Consider the following 21,938-nt stretch of genomic DNA (forward strand, 5'->3'; position numbering starts at 1 on the left):
GCACCGGGTTAGTTCAGTCGGATGAGCGGGCGACCGGCTGGGGTCGAGTCCGACCCGTGGCCCTTTACCGCATGTCTTCCCCTCTCGCTTCCCTGTATCCATCCAATAAAGCCAGTTAAAAATATATTAAAAAAAGATTACAACTTGACAGGCTTAGAGATCTTGAGCCCCCTCCCAGTGGCCTCCAGAGGCTCGGGTCATTAACGTCAACAAGGGTTAATCCCCTGCACAGTGCATTTCATGACAGTAATTCTGGATGTTTTGGATGCAGGGCGAGTCACGGTGCCATGAAAACGTTTAAACTGTTAAGTCGTTTGAAGGAATGCATAAATCTGCACATTTCTTGGGTAAAAGTTTTGGTTTTGACCTGATCCCAGCTCAAAGTCACGTCTGCAGCACTCGCCGTGCTGCAAACAGGAATATCCACATCCATTTTCACAGAAATTTGCCCATTGATTTCTGAAATCTCGGCAGTTATCTGTTGCTCGTGGAGAAACGAGGAAAGTTACGTCGAGGCAGAGGAGTCGATAAAATAATTACGAATGTCGCTGTCGGTAGCACAGATATCGACAGTGATCGCGTGGCACCAGGCTGCGTTTGGGAGAGGGTTGGTGTTGGTGTTTGGGAGCTGTGGGAGCAGACTGATGTCACCAGTGTGGGTGTTGTGATTTGGGAGCCAGAAAGAGCTTTTGATGGCACAAACACAATATGCTCTGTGTCACCTGAGATGTGACTTTTGACAGACAGGCAGAGGGACACGAGCTGATCCACAGTCTGCATGACATATAGGACAAAACATATTGAGTTTTGACACTCTGGAGGCCGTGCTCGTCACCGCGCTGTCACAACTTTCCCAGCTGCTTCGTCCCTGCAAGGTTAATGTAGCAGTGATGACATTACAGAGCGAACGTGGTGTTCTCTGCTGCTCTCGTCCAGGGTTTGTTTTTTCAGTCGTCTCCTTGAAAATCTCAGTCGTTCTGCAGCAAATATGTCTCAACTTGACCTCAATTAAGGAATCCATTAGAGATGTAAATAACTGTAAGCCTGCCAACCTGATGAGAATAATCATGAAGTAGGACACAGCCGTCTGATTTTATCCAGAATATTCTGTGTTCGTATGTGGATACGAATAAAATCAGGTTCTTTTTCAAAGTGTAGGGTTTGAAGTAGAGATGGACCGATCCGATATTACGTATCGGTCCGATACTGACCTAAATTACTGGATCGGATATCGGAGAGAAATAAAAAATGTAATCCGATCCATTAAATATCACGAAAGCACCTCACAAAACTTGCCACACGGTGTAACTCAGCTCATAACCGTAGCACGTCGCAGCAGTGTGCGTCACGTGATAGAGCGGCTGTGTGTATTTGTAGCCTCGCTACCAAACCAGCATTTCATCTCCGAGGAAGTTTTCCCAGAGAGAAGTAAAGCAAGTGTGTAAGTTCATCTCTGAATGTTTGTAAAGCATTCCTGTGTTAAGCTTAACAACCGATATATGGAGCGACTGCCTCTTCTGGCTGCTACTTCAATCGTGACACTGATCAATGATCAGCTGATCGGCTTTTCTGTCGCGAGTCCGTCTCTCTTCTTTGTTTATCGCCCACTTTGCACCAGAAAGAGGAAACCAGCGGCTGAACAACCGCAGCACGTTTAAGCTTGATCAGCTGCTGTTAGAATGTATTTAATATTACTTTCAAGGTCAAGGTCAAGGTTCTTTATTTGTCACCTTGACCTTGACCTTGAAAGTAATATTAAATACATACTTTCTACACCAGGATCTTTTTCTACAGCTGACGGCTGTAACTGTGCAGGGGCGGATCTAGCAAAGTTTAGCCAGGGGGGCCGATAGGGCATGAACAGGGAAAAGGGGGCACAAAGACATACTTTTCTTTCTTATTCTCATTTAAAATGTCGAGCTTTTAATAAATAATTATCTGAATCTTACACCCAAAGTTTTAATTTGATGTAAAATGTATAGAAGTCCATTACTGTATATAGTAACTAATAAGTCTAAAACACCCCAGTAAGCTGTAGTACGTTTTCCTTTGGGTACCATCTGTGCAGTCTGCAGTTCTGTTGAACAAAGATGTTGAATCTATTTAATTATTCTTGAAAAAAATAATTTATTTCTGTGCATTTTTTTCACACTGCATTAAATTAAAGTTGATTATGTCGATTAATAAACTCCCAGAGAGCAGCCATTTGGCTTTAGCATCATGAGGTGGAGGGTGGGGGGTGGATCCCTTTTTTTTTCGTCAATAACAAATGATAAGTCATGTCTTTGTTTGTTTGTTTTTTACTTCAGAGTTTTGCCAATCAAGTCATTTTCAGTTAGCCCTTTATGGCCGGCCGGAGCGAGCACGTTTTGCATAACTATTTTTAAATCTCGGTAGAATTGCGACCACATAAACTAGCACAATAATTTTTGTTGCATATGAAACCGGAGGAGTTGTACTTACATCTTATGCATTCAGCTTGTCCTCGGTCACGGTTTCCTTCCACATGTAGCTTTGCAAAAATTGCATAAAAGCATTTGTAGCAACAAAAACACAATATTCCAGAAACAGGCTTTGCCGATCTGATCAGCTGTTCATAAGACTTCCTACTGGGAACAGACGTCAGCGCGAACTATCGCATGTCCGCCATTACCGTCCCGAAATGCGGTAGTTTTTTCCTATAGAGCATTTACAAAGATATGCTGGTGTTTTTAAAATTCATGTCTGAGTTTATGCCTTTGTGAATAGTTTCTGGGATGCTTCGAACTCAAATTACACTGGAAACAGTTCATTTCGATGCACATGCTGGTTTTTTGCAAATTTGCATTAGAATATTTATTTTTGTTTTTCCTGCAGTATATAAAAAGAAAACTATGAAGACACTCAAAATAAATTTCCTGTGGTTGGAAACTATTTTGTGCAACTTTTTTCTATTTTCAGTTTCGGGTGATGAACCTCTTAAATTTCTCTAACTAGAAATATTTGTAAAAAAAACCAAAAAAGATTTTCTATACGATTTTTTTGTAGTTTATTCTACTTTTTTGCAATTTATGTAATTACTACGGACTTCATGCATGCACATTATTAACATTTGGGATATAACAGTTGTGTTGATGTATAGCAACTTGAAATGCTCCCAAACTACAGCATGTATCTTGGTGCAGGAGGTGCTGATGTTGGCTTCACAGTAACGCGGGAACATTTTTCTTGCAGAGAAGAAGGTGTGGACCGTGCTGTCCCACAACAGCACAGCTCCGGTCACAGTTCAGACCTCATCCCTTCAGAAACCTCACGTCATGATCTTCAACTACAGCGCTTCGGCCAAACAACTACGTGCCATCGTATCTGGGTCGGAACAGTGCCAACAGGAAGTGGTTTACAACTGCAGGAAGTCCCGTCTTTTTAACACAAAAGGTCAGTGGCTGTCCTAAAACATGTCCCGTGCTGTCACCAGTACCACATCACTGAGAACAGCTGCACTGGATTCAGACGAGTAGACACTGGACACGTGCGTCAGCAGAAATACAGGGCAAACCTGTTTATATGCTCTTACATGCATTTGCTTGCTGACCCCACGGCTGGCTCCCCCCCACTGTGGGACTGAGTGGTCTCATCCAAATGAAGCAGCTGAACGTTGTGTTATTTGTGTTGCATTGTCAGGCTGTCAGCCCGGGGCCACGTTGGAAGCGGCTGCCCCCTTCAACATCAATCTGTCCAATCTTTTGGTGTACATTCATCTCAGATCTCTGGCACCTATGGTGTTCCAAACATCCGAGCACTCGCGCTTAAAGCATGAAAGATTCATGATTCTGCTGTTCCCTGGGTAGCATGTGTGCACAAACAAACAAGTTCATTATCACCCCAGACATCAAACAAGAGCCAGAACAGCGTATTTCATAGCTGCGTGAACACTCGAAGAAACAGTCAGAGTTTTGTAACGGCCGTCTTTGTTGTTTGGACGCTCGTATCTCCCGTGGAAAAAAGGTGAAATGTCTTTTTGTAATCCACTTCTCTGAGCGTGCAGGTATAAACAGCATCCATTAACCAACAGTGTTACTCAACAGAATATGCAAATCGCTCTTAGACGAGATGCCACTCATCGTGCTAATTTAGCAGAAAAAACAACAGCAGTAGCTGTTCAAAGGGGCCGCTGGGTTTTCTGGTGCAGCCCTGCCAAAAACATCTGAAGTTCACCTCCAGTTGTGGCGTTTTGCTGTGCAGCATGTCCTCTGACTGCCAGCCTGAACACAGATGTTCAGTCATGTCCTCGTACTGAAACCACGCAGCCCTGGTGTGATTTGCATTTTAAACATGTTGTTTTTTCTTCATTAAATACTCATAATGAACTCAGTTTGCTTTGAGGCAACTGTGGCTTTTAACGTGACAGTGAATTAGTATTAAACATTCACAACAGCGCTTTAATTACTCGTCTTTTTGATGTCCTATTCAGCAGTCTTCTTTGTTCTTTTCACATTTTCTTTTTTAACTAGCAAGATTTTCCTGTAGATGCATCCTTTATGAACTTACCCTGGAATTTACATCAGACGGCTCACTTTTTAAACACTTGTTTTTAAAGCTGTGCTAAAGTGGCTCCTAGAAAATAGAAAATAGCACCAAGTGAAAATTGGTTTGTCAGCTGTTGCACCGTCAGGTGACTTTATATTGGGACATCTGTTGTCTTATTTTTAACACAAAAAAATTCATTATGCAGGAAATCAAATGAATTCAAATGATGTCATCATTGATTCCAGTGTGGCTCTCAGCACCACCTGCAGCATCACAGCTAAGCACACAGTGAGTGGAGTCAGGCGCGAGAGTTCGTGCCAGACCGTCCTCCGTCCATGCGTCCACTTATGCTTAACAGGATTGGACGATAGGGGCAGCGCCACCTGTTGCCGGTGTGTGTAAAACGTGGGGCAGAATATTTGAGCTGTAACAGCAGAAGCTTTGTTTGTGTCCTCCAGCTGTCCTGTTGTTGGCCCGTGTCCTCCTTGTCCACCCCAAAGAGGACATATTTGAAAGAAATAGCGCAACAGCCACGTGTCTCTGCAGCATCAGGTACAACCATCAGACAGGTTACATGACTAAGACTGATGGTGCACAGTGTGATGTTGCAGTGAACCTGTAAGATTACTAAAATGGTAAAAGGTAACTGCAGGTGCAAACATAGACAAATAATATGGACAGAAGTGTTTCTGTTCTCTGATTTTGACTGGAGGACAAACCGAGACCTCAGTGTTAATTGAATTTAAACAGGCTGTGTACTTGGTTTGAATGTAATCCAGAGTAGCTGAGAAGCTTAGAGAAGGTTGTAGTCGTCAGGCTGTTAAGGTGCAAAACTTAATGAAGCCTGAAGCATTGTCACAGGAGTTTTCTGGGATCGTTGCTGCCAGCAGCGACAGAGGTCAGTGTATTGAATCTTTTTATCTTAAAATCTGCATCCACTGCAAAACGCAGCATCACCCAAGCTCTACTCGCTCTGCTTCAGTGCTGCTGGACGATCAGGAAGTGGATGATACTGACCTCTCTGAGCTGTGGTCTTCATTTGTTTCTCATTTCTAGAGCATACATACAGACTGGAAATATGAAATATGACTCTAATTTAATTAAACCTTTGACTTGAAGTCAATATTAACTTAAGGACAAATTTATCTGACATGTTAAGTTAGATAAACATTTTCAAACCACAAATCCTGATTTTCCATTGCAACAATACAAAATTTCAATTTGACTAAATGACACAGAAGGAAAATCCTGTCCTGTGGGACCTATTGTACTACAGGACAATAAGTCCTGTGGGAAGAAGGAGCACTGATGTATTCCCTCCCCCTCACATATTTATAGCTCAGAGTATATTTAATGAGCTGAATGCTGCCCCTGCACTGCATACAAACCTTCACATGCTGATTTAAATGTAGGGCTATTTGTGTTTAGCCCACAGTTTGACCCCACACACAGACACACAACATTTCCTAGTAGTTCCCACCATGTGCACTTTAAAGTTGTCATCCCCCTTAAATAGTAGCCCTCATCTGTGTGGGTGCAAAGATTGTGAATATTAACCCTGTCAGAGCCAAAGCATCAGAAAAGATCAAACTGAGATGTTTATTAACCCTTATAACAAAATCCACATTTGCTTTTGCTGCATCATGTTGGATATGATATATTTTTATTCTATATTTATTCTATACATGTGATACATTGATACATACATGTGATACATTGATACATGCATGTGATACATTGATACATACATGTGAATGTGATACATTGATACATGCATGTGATACGTTGATACATGCATGTGAATGTGATACATTGATACATGCATGTGATACATTGATACATGCATGTGATACGTTGATACATGCATGTGATACGTTGATACATACATGTGAATGTGATACATTGATACATGCATGTGATACATTGATACATGCATGTGATACATTGATACATGCATGTGATACATTGATACATGCATGTGATACATTGATACATGCATGTGATACATTGATACATGCATGTGATACATTGATACATGCATGTGATACATTGATACATGCATGTGATACGTTGATACATGCATGTGATACATTGATACATGCATGTGATACATTGATACATGCATGTGATACGTTGATACATGCATGTGATACATTGGGCAACGATGTATCACAACAGTCATTTCTGTGAAGGAGACAGGAAACACATTTTTCCTGTCAGTATTCAGCCAGTTAAAGGATGTGATTAGAGAGACCTCTCCTGCAGGATGTATTGATTGTAGCCTGTTGTGGTTTGTGTTCCTGTTTGATGTCTCAGGACTATTTTAAAATGTGCAGCAGACAGCGATGAATACACAGGATAAAGATGTGGATTATTCCCATCCTTTGTAATGCAAATGTTGGTGCATACTCATTGTTCCTGTAGCTCCTCACTTATGCATACAATTAACATTTGTGTCACCAGTTTTGCCAAAGTGATGGATGATGTTAAAGTGAGTTTCACAGGGATGCTTCCGGCCTCTGACCCCACTGCTCACTGCTGTGACATGTATCCATACATAAATCTTTGCCTATAATGCTGCAGGATGAGAGCCCCCCAGCATGTAACACTGATTATGCATTGTGACATGTGGCTTAATGGGCTTCTCCATGCCAGCTGGCCTCTGTGCAGAGCAGGGTCACACTGATTGAAGCTGTTTAACCCTTTAGTTATGTTTTTGGTTTCATTTCACTGTTTATCACATCACAGCATTTAAAAGAAACAATAATAATAATATTTTATTTCATACTTCTTTTCGATGGTGTTGTTGTAAATTAAAAGAAAGAAACTGTCTTTGGGTTTCATGTTGTTTTTTAAAGCCAGTGGTTTTACTTATATTTGCTGTACTGTGTGAGTCCTTTGCAGCGGCGTGCTGACTGTGGTTTGGTTGCAGATGGCAGTCCGCTTTCGTGGTGGCTGGACCGGGAAGGAGAAAAGAGGAGCTACTGGGGAGGCTTCCTGCCTGGAGTTCAGCAGTGCTCCTGCAGCCTGGAGGAGAACTGCATTGACATGAACTACTTCTGCAACTGTGATGCTGACACAGACACATGGTACAGACAGCGCACACATGGCTGCTTTTATTCACGTCATGAACACTATTCTGTATCCTGTAGGTGAATTATAAAACTGCTACTGCAAAAAGATTTAAACAGCTACCAAAGGTTAAAGCGAACACAATCAAAAATGATGATAAATCATTTAAACCTCACGTTGATGTAAAAGAGTCCAGTGCAGCGTTCTAGATTTAGGAAGCGAGACCTTCTGTTTCATCTTTACATCATTTGCATCATCACTGGATGTGCTGCACACACTGCTCTGCCTTTGAAAGCTTCTCGAGCCTCCCTGGTTTTCTGATAAAGGACTTACTGCAGCTTCTTTGTTGACTGCAGACGGGCCAGTCGACTCCCAGACCCCTCACTACAGCTGGACAGGGTGTGTGTGTGTTTTCAGTCAGGAACACCTTTCTTGTGGAAGCTGCCCGTCTTTGTACCTGGCAGCCTCTCCATCACACACATTTATTTTCTTATTGCACGTTTCTCAGCTTGTTTGTGTTTAAAACATTGGACATGTCGTCTCTTTAGCTGATGTCACACATCCGCGTTTTACAAAGAACCTACTTTTTTGTAGGAGGCAGTGATAATCTGATCCACACTGATGTGAGACCACAGCTGTGTGTAGGAAACAGAAGGACACATGAAATAATGACAAATGGATGGTTTATCCATGAACTGTGAGACAGACCATGTGACTAACGAGTCGCCGTTGTGCTCCTCCCAGAGGGAACGCTACCACCACGAGCAGCTCAGGTTCCAGGATTTTGTCGAAATTTGTCTGCTAAAAATGAAGCGAGTAGATCATACAGTGTTCAATGTCATTTTCACACTCCGATATCTGCAGCTCATTATCTGTTTGGGATTGTGTGAAAATGCCTTTGACAATTTCGTATAGCAGTTTAATCCAAAATGATTAATTACAGCTCATACATAATATTTCACTTTTGATTAAACTCATCATCGTTTCTGAGCCATGAATGAAGAAACAAAGGCTGTGCTGGAGTTTAAACATTCTCAATGGCTTTGTTTATGCTGCGTTAATCCACTCCAAAGCCTTCCTGCTTGCAGCTCCATGTTTTCACAGGCAAATGTGTGCTCTGTGATAGATGGTTCCCTTTATGGGGTGTTTACCGCGCGCTCTGTGCTAACGGAGCTGAAAGTCAGCCTTTATCTGGACCCCCATGAAAGAATCGGGCCCCTGAGGATTGGTGTATTACTATTTATTCGGTTCTTTTCTCTGTTCTGTCACAGGGCTAATGACACAGGAGTCCTCTCCTACAAAGACCACCTACCAGTGAGCCAGATAGTGATCGGAGACACCGACAGAATGGGCTCGCAGGCTGTCTACCACATCGGCCCTCTGCGTTGTTATGGAGACAGTAGGTGATCACCTCACTGTTGAAGCTACTGTTCCAGATTTGGCTGCAGATGGAGGCTGATTAGAGACACAAAATGTTCACACAATGTCTTTGCGACTTGTGCTTTTATGTTTGTCGCTGGATCGAGAGTTAAAGCCTCATCTGTGGTGCAGGCAGGATCACAGAGATTTCAGTTCGCTTCCAGTAAATATCTGCAGGTGTTGCAGAGGGCTGGGGTTTGATTTTGTGCTGCTGCGTGCCAGCTTCCCCCATCCCCCGCCCCCAAATAAGTCTATTTTAAGTGTAATAGCAGCTATCAAAGCTTCTTAAACACATCAAACGTCTGGCTGATGATGTATAATGCATGTAATGTATAAATTATTTAGAGGATAGCTACAGTGTTTCAGACCCTGTGATGTCACCTATTGTGTGCCACGTACGGTTGCTGCACGTTCACCGATGTCTTGGATTATTTGCTTTTCGATCTTCTCTGCAGAACCAAAGTATCTTTTAAAAGACTGATTTTCTTTCACAGGAATTTTTGATCTCAGTATTTCAGCAGCGCAGCATCACATGGCAATGAACTCTCCTAACAAGAGTTATTGAGTTTTATGTGCTGCATTGGACTGAAAACCTGCTGGTGGAAATAAGACTCTGCAAAAGTCACAGGTTTTACACTGACGAACAAAAATGTCCTCGAGATGCAGCGTGACACAGCTTCTCCGCTCACCGCCTCCTCCCTTCACTTCATCATCTTTACGTTCTTTTCGCTTCCTCCTGTCCTTCCAGGGTCGATATGGAACGCAGCCTCTTTCTACCAGGAGTCGTCGTACCTGTACTTCCCCACCCTACAGGCAGAGCTGGCGTCTGACATCTCCTTTTACTTCAAGACCAGCGCTCCTTCTGGAGTGTTCCTGGAGAACCAGGGCCTCAAGGACTTCATCAGAGTCGAGCTTAGCTGTGAGTGCACGTTGTGTCTACAGTATGAGACGTGCAATACACACAAACTACAAACAAGAGCAGTTCAGTCATAACTGGGAAACATTAGCTTAAGGTTATGTTTAAGCTGCTGCCGTGTGTTTGAGCTGATTCTGGTAATAAAACAACATTTAGACAGTGGAATAAATCAGAGGGTTCGCACATGGACATGAGTGCATGTACATACACACACGTGTGTGTGCATAGCTGTTATGAATGTCTTCTCTGTGATAATGAAAATAACACTGTTTTTAACGACACCTGCTTAAAGCATAACGTGCAGCCTGCAGGTTGCTATCAGAGCAGAGCACTGTGATGACACGTGTAGGTTTGTGAAGTCACGCCTCACTGTGTCATCATATGGACTGTGTGTGGAGTAAAGTGCAGCACGAGTGTACGGTTAAAATGTGACTCTGAGCCGTAAGACTACAAAAGCACCGTGTACATGCAGGCGCTACGTAACGAGCTGATCCAAGCGGGCCAAACGTGGCTGCAGGGTTCAGGAGAGGCCGTCTTTGCTTTTTAAGACGTAACAGATATTTAATAAAACGAATAAATGTGACCAAAACCACAAGTGGAAAACTCATTATTGGAATAGTTCGATTAGCAGTCTGCATCCATAAATACAGCGCTAACACCTCGTTTGTGCTAATAAGCGTAGCCGGGGTAAGTAGATCATTTTGAAGACAAACTATAGAAACAGCAGCAATGTCAGAAACTGCTGATGATTTAGAAATGGGTGACTTTGTAGAAATGGATTTAATTAGTGAAATTAACAACTTGTTAACATGACATGACCATGGTGGTATTGTTTATAAACCACCCTGGTTACTAATCAGTCTGTGATTACGACAGTGTTGTACCCACGTATTAGCACAGAGCGCCTCCTAAAGCCTGCTGATCAGTCTCAGGTGGACATGCTAGCTCCTGCTGACAGTCTAATTTCCCAGAGAAGCAGCGTGTGAGGACTCCACTGAATGATGTAATCCTAATGACACACGCACCAGTAATGTCATGCTGTCACAAAGCCCGCTCTTCGTGGCCTGTGCAGTGACGCCTGATGTGTTCACCGAAGCAGGAATGAATCAGACTGACTGTGGAAAATTTAAGAAAATCAGAATATTAGTTCATCTTAGTACGCAGTGCATATGCAGCCATCACATGCAGTTCCACAGTGCTGTGTCATTAGCTAAAGGTAAGGTTGTTGATTGCAGTGTGTTGCGTTCACATCCTATCTGGAGGAATGGTGAGGATATTTGGAGCCATTATGTATGAATGCAGCATCAGAGACACTGTGAAATATTGACGAGCTGTCAGCTGAGCCGCTCATAAATCTATGCAGGTCATCAGGTTCTCCCAGCAGCATTGTATCAGATTGCATCAGAAAGGCAGGATAGAGAAGAACATAAAAACCTAATATCGCATTCAGTCTGACCTGAATGGTGCGTGTGTGCGTGTGTGTGGCTCCCAGCTCCCTCAGTGGTGACTTTCTCCTTCGACGTGGGAAACGGTCCGGCGGTCCTGTCCGTGAAGTCCCACGTCCCTCTGAATGACAGGCAGTGGCACTACGTGAGGGCGGAGCGCAACGCCAAGGAGGCCTCCGTGCAGGTCGACCAGCTCCCCCTCCGCTTCCTGGAGGCTCCGGCTGACGGACACCTCCGCTTACGGCTCAGCAGCCAGCTGTTCGTAGGTAGGCTGAGATCACACCCACTCCACTACTCAGGTCTGCATTAAAGGACTTTTAAACAGGCAGTGCAGAAACATGTAAACATGCCTTTGTAGAGAAATGCTCTCCCTGGGTGCTCTATTATGAATACATGTTAACTTCTCACACATGCAGTTATCCAGTCAGCCTGCAGCAGTGACCCCTGAGGTTTCAGGTCAGCAGGTTCAGGTAAAGCTGTGGTACAAAGTCATTTTTGGCTCTCGCTGGTCAAACTTTGGGCATATCGTTATTCACAGAGCCTGAGAGGAAACGTCCACACCTTCCTGTTTCATAGAACAACGCTGCCGTCAGAGGCTTCGTGTCACTTGTTTTGCTTATTTGTTTTAATGCTTTGCTAATATCAACATGGAATAACTGGTCCGTAAGCAGGTTCTGTATAAAGATGGGATTTTCTGGGATGAACAGCAAACTAGGAGAACTCTGGGAGATGGAAAAACAAGAGAAAGGGAAGTTTGACTTTATATTTTTACCCTGCTCAAGTAAATCTCAATAAATCTTAAGAAAGTACTTGTGTTGCACTGTGCATTCACTCATGAGCTGCTGTAACAGGAGTCACATGGCTGGACTGCCTCCTCAGCGTGCAGTCAAGGCTTGCTAATGTTATTCAGGTGTGTTGCAGCAGGGACGCCGGCCCTCGAGCACTGGAGCTTTGCACCTCTGACCTGAGCTTAGCAATAAGCCTGAATTCATTTAGTCACTGTTCATTTTTATTTCTTGAGGTCTTAAATGTCTTAAAAAGCATTGATTTAGGATTTTTCAAATCCTGCAGAAATCCTGGAGGGGAGATTACTCCTGCTGGCTGTTCTACAAGTGCAGCTGGAAAGGTGGGAAACCTGGTTTAGTGGCAGCAAATCATGTTACTGCGACGTGGCAACAGATATCGTCTCTGGCTGTCGAAGGCACGACATGCTGTCAGACAGCAAGTTGCATCGTTATGAGACAAGTGTGATAAAAGCATGTCGTTCCTGCTGTGAAATACTCAGATGTCATTTCTATTTTCTGAGCTCACAGATGTGAACTTTTGCCAATAATCTAGCTTTTCGCTAACTGAAGAATCACTTCAGCTTGTGGACTGCAGTATATGAAGTGTGCATATCAGTGCTTCACTGTGTGAGGGGATTAGGACAGAGAGGGCGGAGCTGCCTCTGATGCCCACAGTAAACGCTGCATTCATCCTGTTAGTTTGATCTTTTACTTTGACCCGACTGGGCTGAGTGTTGGTGACACTGGTAGTCTTCACCCCGTCTCCAGGGCTGCAGCCTGGCAGCACGGTGGTGTGATGGTGATGTTCTCTTTGATGCTTGTGTGCTGTTGCTGATACTGAGCGTGTGCAAGCACAGCCAGTAGCTGCTGAGCTTTTTTGAATATTACAAATATATTTGTAATTAAACAGACTTTTGGATAAATGTGTTTTATATCTGCTCATTTATTTATTTCTCTAAAACTGTTGCTAGACTTGCTCTTGTGTCGTTATCGTCCATGTTGCTTGTTATCATCATGGTTTGGGGTTTCTGTTAACTTCCTGTTTTATTGTGTACATACTCTGCCTCCACCTTCGCTCCCAGTGCATCTTGCTCTGCTTGAAGTGTCGTTCTAGCCGTTTCCTTGCCAGTTCGTTCAGTTCACAGAGTTTTTCCAAGTCGCTCCTTGTTGTCACAGCTCAGGTGCTCAGCCTTTCCGCTACCTGGAAATCCATCTTTGTCACTCTCGAGTGGTCACCTACAGGCTCTGCTGCTCACAGCTGCAGACATGGCCCTCCACCATTTTTGATGGATGTCTGGACTCTAGTCTGACTGTGCAATGACACAATCTTATCTTTAACTTCTTTTTGCATTATTGTGAAAATGATCCACTTGCTGTCACTTGTTTTTGCTTTTCTGTAAATTCTTTGATTTTTTGCCCCCTGCTGCCATCAATGAATCATTGTTGCCCCAGCAGATGCTCCCTCAGTTCCCTTTGTCACGTTCCACTTTCTCTTAGCAGTGCCTGGCATTGAGCTTTCCTTGTGTTTCCTTGTGAAATCTTTGCAAAAAGGATTTCATCCTTGCAAATCAGCTCCTTGCCATTTTTCTCCCCTGAGTCAGACAGATGTGTTTGCATTTCGCTCTGTGTCTCGTGTCCTGTACTTGGGCCTGCACCCTGTGGATCGTTACAGCTTTAGGCCCAAACTTCATGAAGCTGAATTGAGCTGAAGTGAACATGAAGCTCGGGGGGGGGGTCGTCTGACAGCAGCGTCGCTGTTTCCTCTCGATGTCCACTCTGACAGTCACAGGAAGGATTTATCTGCTCACAGCCAGGATGGAGAGGAAATGTAATTACAGCAACAAAAGCTCTTTAAATACACATACATCATCGGAGTGTTATATTAAGATCTGCATTGCTCTGCTGTTAAGCCAATTTCAAATGTATTTTATTGTTTTTTCATGATTGGTCTTGGTCAGCGAGCGTGTCTGCTCTCTTCCGCTCATATTTCTGCAGCAGCCGTTCACACGCTGACATTTTAATCTCTCTGCTTAATAATAAAGAGAGATCCCATTAAATTCTGTTTTTTCCTCACCTAATGGATCGTTCACCTTCTGAAATCATTTGTTAGTGAGAGGACAATCGATCTTCGGTGGATCTCACAAGAAAAACATTATCTTTTGAAGATTTAATTTTCATAAAGCGCAGAAGTGATGTTGAGTTTGGTCTCATGCTAACATGTGACTGTGTCTGAAATGTCGTTTCCTGCTCTTGTGGGAGGAGATAACAACACTTCACAGAGACAATATTAGAATGAATATTAAAAACAGCAGCTTTGATGTTTCCAGACAAAAATAACAGCCTTGATTAGAAGCTTTGTAAATATAAAGACAGTGTGTGTGTAATCATAAAGAAACAACGTGTGATTCTCTGTTTCACGGCCTCGCAGGAACATCTGTGAGCTTCCGCTGCACGTCGTGGAAAAGGACTGATGTGCAGACTTTGAGTTCATGGACCTTGCAAAATCCCCAAAGCTCGACTGGAAACACTTTCTAAAGTTTGGCCCAGAGTTGGCTCACAGCTCGCTCACAATGCAAAGACCTGAAGCTGGTGCTGTTTTGTCAGATGAAGCTGAGAATCACTCTTTAGTTGTTCCTGTAAAGTGTGGCTGTGCTCTGCATAAAACACGTGCGCCTAAGTTTCAGCTTCAAAGCTGAAAATCCAACTGTGGATATTTGGACTTTACATTTTGCCAGGATGGACGTTTTTAATCGCTGATACAAAGATGAGTTTATATCACACTGTCCATGCAATCGCTCTTTTCCATTATTTTATCCATTCAGCAGCTTTACAGGTAGATGTTTGCGCAGTGTTGCCTTCAAGGTTCAAACATGTCAAATTTATGTTCCCAATGAAAAGTTTCACACACAGATAGAAAAATGGAAAATGAAGGCTTAGAGGGAGGAGAGTATTTACATGAACCTGATACTCGACACGTGTTTGTTAAAGCACTGGGATCCATCGAGTCCATTCACTCAAATGTTGTTGCTCTGTTTTTCAGTCGTGTGCTAAACTCGCTGAACGTTTGTCCTCCACACAGGCTGTACTTTACATACTGGTTCTACTTTTATGTCATCATGTTCAGATTACACTTTTATTAAACTGAATGAAAACAAAATGCCTGTAAGAGACTTGGCAGCTTCTAAAATTGTGTTTATTTCAGATGCTGCTGCTCACTGCTGAGCTGGCACGTGTAACCAAGAAGCGTAACAGTTACACTGTTGCCAGTTTAAGGTTTGAATCCTCCGGTCAGCCCAGTGCCAAACACACAGAGCCCCACAATGTCAGCGTGTGCACAAAAGCTAACACAGCTCCCACCATCACAAACATGCCTTATTTCACCAGAGATTTCACCTGAGGCAGCTCATTACGAATGCCTGCTATATATATAAATATAGGCAGAGCCTCAGTCGATGTGGAACAATACAGGATTTAACAAGTATCATCTGTCAGCCTCGGGGGATCATGAAAGGAGATTATATTCACACATTTGTATTTTTATTTCTCAGATAAATTATTTTCAATCTCAAGTCATCCGTCTTCCACCTTCAGAAAGGAGAAATTTGTCACGAGTCATATTTCTTCTGTCCTGTTTCGCCCACAACACCTCGTCTATCAAATTATACATTTATATATCAGTTTGGTGATGTTTCCTGAACGCGCACAGCACCTCTAAACATGCAACAGTGACCCCTTTAAGGTTTGCGTCCACCTCTGCGTGTAGCGACCTAGCATATCCACGTAGCTCAGGACAGCCGAGCTCTTTCAAAGACCATTTTTTCTGCTTTCTGAAACTTCTTTAGCGTGTGGCTAAAACACAAGCTCATCTTGACTTCATCGCTGCGTAGCTCACTGGCGACTTCGTGGATTTAACATTCAGTTTTAAACGAACCCTGATTTTAAAGTTGCCGCAGGGCGTTATACCACCACATCACCTGTGCATCCTAAATGTGTGTCTCAGGAGGAACGGCGTCCCAGCAGAGAGGCTTCCTGGGCTGCATCAGGTCTCTGACCGTCAATGGTGTCAGCTTCGATCTGGAGGAGAGGGCCAAGATGACGCCGGGAGTGAGCGCCGGCTGTCCCGGCTACTGCACCGGATCCAGCAGCCTCTGCCACAACCGAGGGAGGTGCGTGGAGAAAAGCAACGGCTACATCTGTGACTGCTCACAGTCTGCCTACGGAGGAACCACCTGCAACCAAGGTGAGTCCTTGGAAACAACCGTGCAGGCTGCGTAATTCATTTAATTGAATGATGTTGATTCTAACAAACAGATGATCGATCACCGTCGAGGTTATTCCATTACAGGGAACCGATAGCAAATGCAAGTAATGCAGAAGGCAATTAATACCTGTCCTGACTCCAGCTCCAAGAACATTTCAAATGCATTAGAACAAATTATCTCATGCAGTCTGTGAGCAGAGAAGAGAGCAGACACAATCACAACAAAAACCCATCAACAGCCAGCACAAATAGCAGAGGAGCAGGCTGTGAAAACAAGCATATGGATGCAGTACAAAGAAACAAATTGAATATACATTCTGTGGGAACAGAGATGAAAAGCCTGGCTGCAAATATGCCTAATCACAGAGTACAATTTACGCTGCTCCGTCCTGTCTGGAATGTTAACCTGTTCGCTTCAAAGATGCTGCTGGTTTCTTACAGCGAGCCGTGGTTTGGCTGTTTCTGCAGGCGTGGTTTCAGCTTCATCTCGCTCTGCGTGGGAGTGCGAGCTTTTTGAAGCAGATTTTCAAGCACTGCATATTCAAAGTTTTGTCATGTGGAAACAGTTTAAATGCAGTGCTGTTGCATCTGACAGGATCATTCCCGATTATTTAATGTTGCCGCGCTTCCATTGTGTCTCTATTGCTGTATAAGTCACACTAACGTGTGCTGCAGACGTTCAGGGAAACAAAGTCACACTAACAGTTTGTCACTGAAAGCTTTTTCCTCTCTGCAGTGTGAGTGAAAGCAAACAAAGAGCAGACATTTAGCTGCATCCCCATGTGCTCGCCAGCTGACTGACATATTCATCTGCACATGCTCGTCTGTTCTCAGTGATAGTGATACTTTGAGTGCGTGCTGGGGCTCTAACTAGGGTTGCCAACTCCCTGGAAAATAAATAAGGGACACCTCGTGGCCAGGGCCGGGCAACCCAGTTGTCTTCACCCTTCCCAGTGTGGTAGCTCTTTTTTTTGTGTGTGAAATTATTTTTTAACCATTTGACTTGAATTTGATTTAAGCAGATGCATATTCTTTGTGATATGACCATATGGGAAACAAATGATCATTTAGCCATTTATTTTTAGCTCACAATGACAACATTAACACAGTAAAACAGGTCTCTTTCTTAAACAGAAGCCTGTCATGCTTAACTTTTGAGAATATAAGTAAATCTTTCTTTAAAAGAACTCTGTCCTGCTTAACTTAAAATTATATAAATTAATAGAAAACAATAGAAAGAAAAATATTCTTGTAACAGTGCACATATAGTGCATTTAGTACAATTGGCTTCAGTTGAGGTATTATTTCAGCTTTTCTAAAGCTAATCAGCTGCTCCTGTTTGTAAACCCACTTGTTCCCATGGTTACGCATCTTAACTCATCATCATTATTCATCTATGTATTACTTTTATGTATTAGTGATCTATTTGTTGTAATCATCTATCCTTGCAGTTGTTTATTACACAAAATAAATTATATTATCACACTTCTGGCCACATAGCGCTGATATTCACTGCACATGCCCATATTAACCTTAACCAGAGGGTTTAAAAAAAACAAACCAGTGTTTACATACCATATCTGCTTCTGCCGTGGCCTGGTGGACAACAAATTGGTTAAGGGTTCCCCGAGCTTTCACGCCCCTCATGTTCTTCATGTGCCCACCATTAGAAGCATGCCTATGGAAAAAGTGCGCCAGCACACAGTGCAGTGCGCTTTATAGGTGTTATGGTGTATTTTCCCAGCCAGGTGTTTTCCTTTTCCCAGTCCTCCCTGTGCTTTTGCAGCCTATTTTTCTTTCTCTGAGGGGAACAAACATTGCTGCTCTAATGCTGGGCTCACACTGTGCGATTTTTGGCCCATTTTGAGACGATTTTTGAGTCGTGCGACCGATTTGGTGATCGGCCCGATTTTGGCCTTCATCGTGCATCGTGTAGTATACGTGGGGTAACGAGAAGCGATTAACAACTCGAGCAGCTCCCGATCATCAATCGCTCGTGAGCCGCTCACACTGCTCACGCGCAAACACGTAAACGTCGGTGAAAAAGACGTTGCAGCACGGCTGTGCAGCGTGTGATCTGGACACAAGCGATGGAGGCACAACTTGTAGAACTTTGGAAAGCTCATCCGAGCCTTTTCGATGTGGCATCACAAAATTATCACGACCACAACAAACGTGAAAATAGTTGGATTTACTCTGCTGCTCAATCACAGCTGCCTGATCATGTTTTTCATTAGCAATTTAGCAAAGTTGATGGTGGTGGCGTGTCTGTGTGAGTGAAAGACAGAGGGAGCGAGCGACAGATTTTCTGTTATAACCTTCATTTTATGTTGGCACAGTGTGAGCACTCAGGTCGCATCAGAGCATCGGGCGGTATAGTGTGAGACCTGCATCGTGACCTATGAACTTCTAACCCCTGCGAGTCAATCGTGCAGTTTGAGCAGGAGCTGAATAACGCGACTGAAAATCGCACAGTGTATGTCCAGCTTTAGGTGTACTGTCGTCCGAGACTTGCACCGCAGTGTCGGCGTTTGTTTCCCTGTTGGCCATGCTTCTTGTTGTGGTCATCTGTTGTCTTCCGGTATTTTCTCCGCAAGCGACCTTTCATCGACCAATGAGATGAGCGGTAATCTGAATTGTCATACTCGAATTGTCATAAGTGTGCTGTCAGCTCATTGGTCACAAAGCAGGAGAGGGGCTGGGAATTATGTTTTCAAACAAAGCGTTAATTCCATTAAAAGTTATAGACTACTTTTGATTCTCACTGTATTACGGGACAAAGTGCGTCCCTTATTAGCTCAATACGGGACGTGTACTTTTGTTTCGAAATACGGGACGATTCCGTTTTTTAAGGGACGGTTGGCAACCCTAGCTCTAACCAATGAGCTTCTTCTCCTTGCTGTAACAGCTTTACCGATCACATGGAAATCTTTGTTTTGAGTAGTGACTGCAGCAGCTTGAGTTTCGCGCTCTCTCAGGATGTCCTGTTGTCTCTCTCCCACTACATTTAGCGCCTTCTCTGTCCTGGTAATGGCCCACTGTGTAACCCCACAGGTAGATGTGGTGCCAGTGACCCATCGCTTAGTAAAGTTCTGTCTTCAAGCCTCAAGCAGATCCTTTTGGTGTGTTAAAACAGGAAGTGACACAGAGCAGATCTGACCGTGAAGCAAAGTGACGCTGGCCCCTCCTCACAGCTCGTCACTTACATGGTCAAAGGCGCACGCTGACTCCAGGGTCCATCAGTTACAAAGTGACGTTCGTGTTGTATCAAGTAAGACTTCAAACCAGAAGCTGAGAATATTTTCATGTATAAATCAGGTTTTTGGAGAACTGTTCATTTCCCTGAGCCTCCACAACACGTGGTCCCTACAGATACGACCCTGTGAATCAAAACTAAACTGCAAAATCACCTCAGTTACATAAATCAGAACTAGCCCTAAAGCACAAAGACTGAAGGAATACAAAGTAGCAGTATTGATTCATTTTATCCATGTATATCCTGTCTACCATAGAGTGCATGTTGCGTTCGTGTTCAGGAGTTGCAGAGATTTAAATGAAAGTGTGTTTGCTTCATGACAGAACGGAGCCAGTTTCATCTTCTGTTCTTTACTTAGTGTAAACGCTTTTGTTGAAAGCCGGGCACCCAGCAATGACATGCAGCTGAGCTGCCGCTGACTACAGATTATCTGCTTCAGTGGTGTGTGCTAGCAGCAGAGACTGTAGCACTGCTGACACACTCACTGCTAACGCGTCGCTGCAGCAGCACACTGAGATGGTGGGTAGACGCAACGTGGATCTCATCCCACCCACTCTCCAACACGTTCTGCATTTCATTTGAGCGTTAAGTTATGGTTTGCTTTTTAACCCAGACAGTAAACAAGCTAGCAGCGCAGCCTCAGCACCAGGTGCTGCAGTCAGGTCCTCTCAGGCTCCTGCAGACGAACCTGGTTCCAGCTTGTTACTCGTCTTTTCTCGAATGAGTGAAAGAATCAGCTGAACGCACACTGATTGAAATGCATTCAAATATGGATTTTAAAGCCAATATCACTATGTGATTGGATTATTAGTTAAGTGTACATAACAATTAATGGAAGCTTAATTAAGCTTAATTTGATTAATAGTTAAAAACAACTCTGGTGTTCAGTTCATCCAGGCTTTTGCTGCAGCGTATCAAACAAACACAGTCATGAATAGAAAGGTTTAAAAGGAAACTTGGACACATATATATATTTATATGTGTGTGTATACATATATCTACTGAAACGTAGGCAGTTTTCATTAAGCATGAAGGTATTTGGGAAACTGTAAAACTGCAAATGTGATCGTCTTCTTTTTGGAACCTGCTCAAATTCCAGATTTCCTGCAACAATAAAAGTTCAGTGAAGCTTTGATGAAGTTAATGCAAACAGTTCCTGCAGGTAATGAGCCGCACACTGGTGCAGGGGAACCAGACGGTTCTTCCGGTGATGGAAGACAAACATAGTGTGAGGAGTCAAACCACTTGCAGCTGGTCTGAGGTGAACGGGGCAGACGAGTGTAGGTGTAACACAGATATGAGCTGTTGCCCAGTGACCACACTGTGACCACTCTGTGACCACTCTGTGACCACTCTGTGACCACTCTGTGACCACTCTGTGACCACACTGTGACCACTCTGTGACCACACTGTGACCACTCTGTGACCACTCTGTGACCACACTGTGACCACTCTGTGACCACTCTGTGACCACACTGTGACCACTCTGTGACGACACTGTGACCACACTGTGACCACTCTGTGACCACTCTGTGACCACACTGTGACCACTCTGTGACCACTCTGTGACCACACTGTGACCACTCTGTGACGACACTGTGACCACACTGTGACCACTCTGTGACCACTCTGTGACCACACTGTGACCACTCTGTGACCACTCTGTGACCACACTGTGACCACACTGTGACCGCTCTGTGACCACTCTGTGACCACTCTGTGACCACACTGTGACCACTCTGTGACCACTCTGAATATACCGAATGAAAATCAAATAATACTGTCAGTGAACATTTAGTATTAATAATGCAAATGCAGTTACACTGCAGTGGAAATTCATATAAATGAAAATGTGATAATATTGTAAACGTACCTATTAGCTACCTGCTAGCACTGAGTGAGCAGCCTTTATACATTATTGTATGTCTGCACCTCGTAGCTTTAATAAAGTGAGCACGGGGAAGGACGCTGTCGACCCTCCTCACTGTGCTTCGCAGGCTTGTTTTACGGTTGTATGGTCGAGTGTGAGAACTGCAACAGTTTTACATATCAAAGTTGTTTATAGGTCTCTGGGAGTGAGGCTGCATTTGTGGGAGAGAAAAATATTTGTGGGCACAGAGGGAGCCGTGTGAAGTCTGATAAATTGCCCCGAGTGGTGAAAACAGCACGAATATCATGAAATAGTAGAATGAGTTTTGCTGCAGCCTTGCTGTGCTGGATGGACACTGAAGCTGGGCTATTTTTAGGTAAGCAACGAAATCCAGTTGATACTGAATAA

At 43.6% G+C, this 21,938-nt stretch overlaps 1 protein-coding gene across 1 annotated transcript in view; it reads left to right on the top strand.

Annotated features, from left to right (window-relative positions):
• Positions 1-21,938, top strand: part of LOC146615559 (contactin-associated protein-like 5) — a 135,047-nt gene that overhangs the window by 97,997 nt on the left and 15,112 nt on the right. The window contains exons 13-18 of the mRNA XM_085375275.1: positions 3,214-3,414; positions 7,439-7,595; positions 8,850-8,977; positions 9,746-9,916; positions 11,406-11,624; positions 16,144-16,383. Of these exons, the coding sequence (XP_085231401.1) occupies positions 3,214-3,414; positions 7,439-7,595; positions 8,850-8,977; positions 9,746-9,916; positions 11,406-11,624; positions 16,144-16,383 (1,116 nt within the window). The remainder of the gene's footprint in view (positions 1-3,213; positions 3,415-7,438; positions 7,596-8,849; positions 8,978-9,745; positions 9,917-11,405; positions 11,625-16,143; positions 16,384-21,938) is intronic.

The sequence above is a fragment of the Diplotaxodon limnothrissa genome, linkage group LG16 (assembly GCF_057381915.1).
Source record: "Diplotaxodon limnothrissa isolate DT_005_m linkage group LG16, D_limnothrissa_male_GT1.1, whole genome shotgun sequence".
Taxonomy (NCBI): Eukaryota; Metazoa; Chordata; class Actinopteri; order Cichliformes; family Cichlidae; genus Diplotaxodon; species Diplotaxodon limnothrissa.